At 36.7% G+C, this 7328-nt stretch overlaps 1 protein-coding gene across 2 annotated transcripts in view; it reads left to right on the top strand.

Annotated features, from left to right (window-relative positions):
• The window catches only part of lin7a (lin-7 homolog A (C. elegans)), a 46992-nt gene that overhangs the window by 27715 nt on the left and 11949 nt on the right, over positions 1-7328 (top strand). For both annotated transcript variants that reach the window (XM_016475794.1, XM_016475793.1), the window contains exon 3: positions 2435-2506. In XM_016475794.1, coding sequence (XP_016331280.1) covers positions 2435-2506 — 72 coding nt within the window. The remainder of the gene's footprint in view (positions 1-2434; positions 2507-7328) is intronic.

Genomic DNA, 7328 nt, shown 5'->3' on the forward strand with positions numbered 1-7328 from the left:
AGTGGTTACATAAAGCTCTATTACCCTTGTACCTACCTTATAAATCACATAACCATCCACAAATGTCTTCCAATAAAGTATGGCATAAAATAGTTCCCAGAGTGTTTTATCAATCTCGGATCACAAATAGATGTTGACGCTTGGATTATCAGCATCAAAAACAGTGTCAGAAAAATAAAGTATGTTTTATGTTTTTATATGTTTTTAAGAGTTGGCTTTCTTTTATAGCTTTATTTGAATTGCTTATTAGTTAGTTCAAAACTAAAATAAATCTGATTTGCACTTCAACCACTAGCTGTTTTTGTACACAGTGTATAAATTACACACTGAAAGAGCTTGACCTTTATTGATATCCATGCATTTCCAAGATGCAATTGCAAGACACACAATCCCCCATCCGTAGGGACACACACATGCATGCAAGTATGGCTCCTGAAAGATTTACTTAGGTCCTAAATCTATTGATTTGTTCCGTCTGGTTGCATTGATCCTTCACACATCTATTGAAGTTTAGTCAATAAAGGTAAACTAATTAAAGTTTCTTAATTCAACTAAACATAATAAGCAGCTAAAAAAAGGAAGTACCTATAGATGATTATGATTGAAAAATGTTATTAAATTGTAAATAATTAAATAAATGCTATACAGCTGGTTTTTCCATGATGAAAAAAGCCTTAAGTTCGGAATGACATGAGGGTGTTTATAATGACAGACTTTTCATTTTTAGGTGAACTATTCCTTTAACAGAGCAAAACTTGCTCTTGGTGCAAAACCTCAGGAGGCTTCCCAAACATGCTGTATTTTTAAAAAGACAACAAATCAGACATAAAATAATGACTGAGGTAAATAAATAAGGTGTACAACATGCTGTGCTGAAAACTATTATGGCTCAGCTTTCTGAGTGAAACATATTGCACATGTAGAATGTCACCCTCTCCTTAGTAACATACTCTATTTTGTTAATTGTAGACACTTAGCAGCCTCGTTCATTTTTTCTGAAGCTGTTTCTAAATGCCGTCCAATAGTTTCTGCCTGTTGAGAAGGTTTAAGTGAGTGGTTTAAAGTCAGCAGACCAACAGGCAAGAGATTTTTTTATCATACTAATCTCTCAGTAGGTGATTAGTTCAACAGCTAAAGAGTCTGCCCAAGGTGCAGGAGGACAGATTAAAGAGCAACTTGTTATTTAGGAGAGACAGAGCAAGAGAGAGCTGGAGCTTCCTGTAGCACCAGCTGCGTTTCAGAAGCACTGGTTAATGAGATAAACATAGGTTCTTCAAATCCTCAAAGGACCTCAAGCTAATAGTCTCATCCCTGGGTGGTGTGAATGCAGATATGGGCTCTGCACATGCACCTGCTTGAGAAAATATAGAACCGGTGATGAAAGATGTTGCATGTGTTGCATTAAAGAAAGGAGTCTGTGGCTAGAACTGGATTAAGCTCTCTTTACAAACTATTACAAAAAAAGTGATAAAGGTTTGTAGAAACTGAATGAAGCATGAATCTAAAAATCATGTATGCCAAATTGTCAAACCAACCAGTGACGCTTTAGCTTTTTCAAATTTCTCATTGTTGCCATAGTTGAACACAACAGTGCAGCCAAAGATGAATTTTCATTCTTCTTGAATTTTCATTCACATTTCTCATTACAGAAATAAACAAACGTCCACCAGCGTTAATCTACTCTCCTGTCTGAGTTGTTTTGTCGGACAAATGGCAGATTCGACGTTATGATTGGTCAGATCGCCTGCCAATCAAACTGCCAACGACGGGTCAATTATACTTTTGCTAATGTGACCTTCAAAATGGATGCTATAATTTAGGTAGCGAGACAGTATAGCTTTTTCTCTGCCATGACAGGAAAAACTGATCTTAGAAGTCACTTTACCCTAATGCCCACTATTGCGCCCCCTGTGGCCATATTGAGAATGCATTCTTGTTTTGCACATTATTGCGTTCTAACAAATTTCATTTCAGAATGTTAAATCAAGCTTTGTTTGGGGCTTTTATCTTTATCAAAATATTGAACCATTTCCTAACAAATAGGCGCCGTTTTGCTTTTTAACGCGCGAATGTTTTACGTTAAATTTTTCTAATGATGCTGGATAAGATTTTATTCTTTATTATATTTTTTGGTTTTATGTGTTTGTAATCTGTTTGTGTGAAACTTTCTATGCTGCCATTTTGGCCAGGACTCCCTGGTAGAAGAGGTTTATATCTCAATGGGATAATTCCTGGTAAAATAAAGGATAAATAAATTAAAAATAAAATGTATTACATTAATACCATTGAAGCACCAGTTTATCTATTACACTGGCTGACTTGAATTTGTAACGCCTACTGTAGCAGAACGCCTCATCGCTATTTATCCATGTTTTACATAATTTTGATAAATACAGAAGAACTGAAACTTTTTTTGTTCTCTTAATTTTAATAGGTCTATCAATATATGCATGAAACAATAACAGTGAATGGCTGTCCAGAGTATCAAGCACGTGCCACAGCTAAGGTAGGTCTGACTTTATTTATTTCCAAATCACCTGCCCTGTGTTTCTGTATTACATATAAGCTAGACTAATAATAACAACCCTTTTCTGTAGTCTAATGATCAATAAGATGGAATCATTTAATACAAACATTTTCAAATGTGTTTCTTGTGTCTTGATTTGATAAACACAATCAGCAATTAGCCAGACCTGCACACAAACACTTGCCAGTTGCTCTTCAGACACTGTTACTGAAACAGCATTCATTCAAATTCATGCTGTGCGAAGAGTGCACTCTTGTGAGAAAGAGAGGAGACATAAAAATGAGAGGGGGAGGGGGCAATAGAATTTCTGAGTACTGGATGAGCAGAAGTGCCTTGCTGAATCTCAACCTCACTACAAAACGGTTATTTTGGGATGGGTCACAATGCCCAGTCAAATGTGGTAATTTTTTTTTCGCAGCGGTGGGTAATATCTATCTATCAGTCACTGCAGCATGCCAGATATCTCAGATCGACTTTAATTATATTTTGAGGAATAGACACTTTGCACACCTGAATGGTTGCAGGCAGGTGCGTTTGACAGATATGAATGAAAGAATAGGCTAAAGCTTGCAAAAAACTCTCTTAATTCAGTGCTTTAAAACTTTTTTACATATCAGAGTTATATTTTAGTTATATAATCACATATGTGAGTTATTTTTTATACACTACCATAAGATTTCAAAAAAATGTTTTTGAAAGAAATCTCTTATGCTCACTAAGGCTGTTAAAGTTAAAATGTGTCTTGAGACTCCTGTTCTGTTTCATTCCTGCTCCGTTTTTTGAGAAAAAAAGTTTAAAAGAATCCTGACCCTAATTGGACGATCCTGAAACTAGCCTAATTATAGAGGGCTCTTTAAGACTGATTAGTCGACTAGTCATTCAAGCAACCCACCAACTGGTTGATTATGAAACAATGTACTTATGCACATCCCAACATCACATACAGGGACATACACCAATCGGCCAAATGTGAGAGCCCTGCCGGTTAAAGGCCACACTGACGTCCAAAGACTTCCACCCACCATCTCTGTCTGCATGGGTGCACAGACCAGCAGACTCGTGCACAGTTACACCATTAACACACAAAGAGCCGAGCGAGACAGAAAACAAAGCACGCTTGGATGCTACAAAGGATGCTAAGCGGTACCCTGCAATACCTTTTTTTAATAGCTCAATAGGCTGCACTTGTGGGTGTTGTTGTAATTATGTTTCGATCCCAGTTAGGCTTGAGTTCAGTGTAATAGTCTATTAATTATGCAAATCCGAGTGAAAACAGAAGACTTTAGTTATTGAGGACCTTCTTTGCATTTCAATATCTGAAATGTTCAAATGTCTCCTGACATACGCTAATGATTGCATTTTAAGTGGTCATATTATAAGAAATCTAATTTTCCTTGATCTTTTCAAATGCATGCGATGTATTATATGAAACAGACATACTGTAAGTTTCAGAACTGAAAACCTCTTTCCTAGTCCAGAATGTTGCTGAACATGACCACCCACTTTTACACATCAAGGATGTCTATTCAGGGTTCAGCAACTTTGCCCACCCAGTCACAGTGTAGTACTAAGGAGGACATAGGATAGATACTATTCATAAACGCCATTTAAGTTTCATTTTCATGGACTTTTAGTTTGTCATTTTCAGTCACGTGTTCCTTTGTTCAGTTTCCTGCCAATCAGTTGTCATAGTGATTCATTTGATCTGCACAGGTGTTTATCATTATACTGTCTGTTCACTCCTCAGTGGTCCAGTCTTGTTAAAGGGGTCATATGATGTTGCTAAAAAGAACATTATTTTGTGTATTTGGTGTAATGAAATGTGTTTATGCGGTTTAAGGTTCAAAAAACACATTATTTTCCACATACAACATGGAATTCAACATTATTGTTTCTCCTCTATGCTCCGCCTTTCTGAAACGCGTCGATTTTTACAAAGCTCATCGGTCTGAAAGCGAGGTGTGCTCTGATTGGCCAGCTATCCAGTGCGTTGTGATTGGCTGAATACCTCAAGCATGTGACGGAAATGTTATGCCCCTTAGCATAATTGCTGCCACACAGTGAAATTCATTTAATTGCTTCAAGACTCGGGCAACCTGCATTAGATAAAAACAAAAAAAATGCATTAGATTAATCGATAACAAATTAACGTGATCGACGAAATTCTTAACGATCAATTATCGATCGTCGATTAATCATGCCCATCCCTAGTACCTGCTATTATTTGAGTTTTCTAATGGAGATTATTAAAGTCTTTGAACCTGACCTTTATCTTCTTCGTGTATTCCTGCAACCGTGCGTGACAAATTTGCTTTTATTCCAGATGGTATATGACTAAGAATAATATCCCCTTCAAGTGCAGTGGGAAATATCAAAATTACGAGTTCTGCACATGAATGACCAAACAAAGTCATATTCACAAATTGGAAACTCAGATGATACACCAGTTGCCTAGTTGTTATGTTGGAAGGGGTGTGCAAAAACATTGATTCTCTATAATATCATATAATCTATATATAGAGTTCAGTGATCAGAAAGCAAGTCTGTAGTGAATTGTAATGAATTATTTTGCAAGTTATTTTAATTTTACATGCCATATTTCAGTTATTTTTAAGGCGTGATGTTTGGAACAGCTTATAGTCAACAAGTGTGAAGTTTATAACTCAACTTTCACTGCTTTATCAACTGCTTTATGTATCACAAACATTTCGTTTTAGGCTACTTATGACTTTTAAGCTACATGGCATGTTATGATTTCAACTTGCACGTGTGACATGTCATAATAATGAATGCAAATGGTACAAGTTTTCCAGGTGCACTTGAGGGCACTTTGAGAGTAGGAATGTGTGGAGAAATGTTGTGCTGTTCCTGGCTCTGCATAACGTGTAGAGTGATTGACTAAAGCTTATTTTTAAAAGGTAGAAGTAATACTGCATAATTTAACAATTTCATCAAGAAAATGGCAGATGCTTTACAATGTCACACTTTGTTCCATCCCGTTTTAGGATATCATCTACTCAATTTTTGAGCACATTTTACTAAAAAGCATGCTGGAAATCACATTCATTCCTCTAGGACTTTAAAGCTTGTGTTAGCAAACATCAGTAACACTCAGGATTCGCCGAGCGCTTCACGGAGGCACAGAAATCCACTCCGCTGCTGCCTCTGCTCGCCCTGACACTTAGCTTAGCGAAGTGTCAATTATGACTTTTTAAGTGCAAAACAACCTTGACTAACATTATAAGCAGGCCTCAAGGGAAAAATAAAATGAAAAAATATATTTATGACCTTAATATTTAATTAGGCCCTCATCCTATCATCGCTGAAAGACAAGTTTTAGAGGTGACTTATATTTTGGTATGAATGGTTTTATGATCTAAAATGACTTTCCTCTATCTAATCTCTTGATTTACGCTTTTAGAATTTTTTATGAATTAAAGTCCTTGTCATTGATTCAGAGTTATAATACGCTTTTAATGGCACTCACTACTTTTTAGACACTGGTGGTGCAGTTATTGTCAGGGACATATAGGCTTTCGATTTCAACATAATAAAAACAATGCAATAATTTTAACCGATAGTGTGACTCATTTGAGTGTTGTTGTAATAATATGGAACTATACTATGGCAATGGCACTTATACAGAAAACAGCAGTACTTAGTGTAATTAGTATGCTCAGCAAGCAGGTCTCGCCAGATGAGCAGAATTAGCATATCAATTAAAGTTCTAATGCAGGATGTAAATTACAAAAGTCTTAGAGTGCCTCAAAGCACCTCTCTTGGTCACTTTGAAAAGTTACTACAGGTTTCAAAAAGCATACTGGACTCAAATCACTAGCAAAAGGGCAATTAGCATGTGTGAGTAGCTTGCATCTGTGTGCCGTTGGGACAGTTTTCAATCGATGGCACATAAATAGGATGAAGAACAGCTCTAAAGCCCCAGTCATCCTTTGGGATCCCCTGCAGCAATTTTCAATGAGCTCCAGTCGACTGCTTTGGCTTTCATTTTTTCCATACGCCAAGTGCATAGCTGATGTAAATGTTACAACCAATATTCATTAGCAGTGGAGATTCTTTGCAAAGACTGTGTAATTATTTAAGATGTAATTTGTAAGGCGTACAATGAGCTTGAATGGGCCAGTGCTCCGAATAATGTGAATACTACGGGGTTATCTGATGTCCTACAATTCTTTCAGGTAGCATTAAAGGCACAATATGTAAGATTTTTTTTATTAAAATATCCAAAAACCACTAGAACAGTGTTATATATTTTGCTGACTTGTGTACTTACATTATCCCAGATGTTTCGAAGAATGTTTAAATCCAGAGAAATAAGCAATTTTAACTAGTGACACGGAGCGTGTCCATAGTAGGGATGCACCGATCCGATATTCTTATCGGGTATTGGCTCCGATAGTGCCATTTTTCTCGGATAGGGTATCTTTTTTCCGATTGTGCGAATTATTCTGTGTTACTTCTGAAGCCATACGATAGCTTAATGTGAGCTACATATGAATATTTAAGTCCTTACATTAAAGTTCACACAAACTCTTTTCTCCGCTGTGGCTGTCAGTCATTCGTTCAGCCTTTAAACCCTGGTCGCGTTCGGTTACAGCAGTCAGCTCGGTAAAGCTCTCTCCAAGATCATTCTGTGTTCCCATTATACTTGATTTGTAAATACATGTCTATGATTTTGCAAAAAGGGCTTTATCTTCTTGCCGGAGTTAAATGTTGTTTTGTTACTTGCTACCGGGTGTCTGTGAGAACAAAACACAGGCGTAGAAAAGACTATAAATAGTTT

Source organism: Sinocyclocheilus anshuiensis, unplaced genomic scaffold (genome assembly GCF_001515605.1).
Source record: "Sinocyclocheilus anshuiensis isolate Anshui unplaced genomic scaffold, SAMN03320099.WGS_v1.1 scaffold200, whole genome shotgun sequence".
NCBI classification, from domain to species: Eukaryota; Metazoa; Chordata; class Actinopteri; order Cypriniformes; family Cyprinidae; genus Sinocyclocheilus; species Sinocyclocheilus anshuiensis.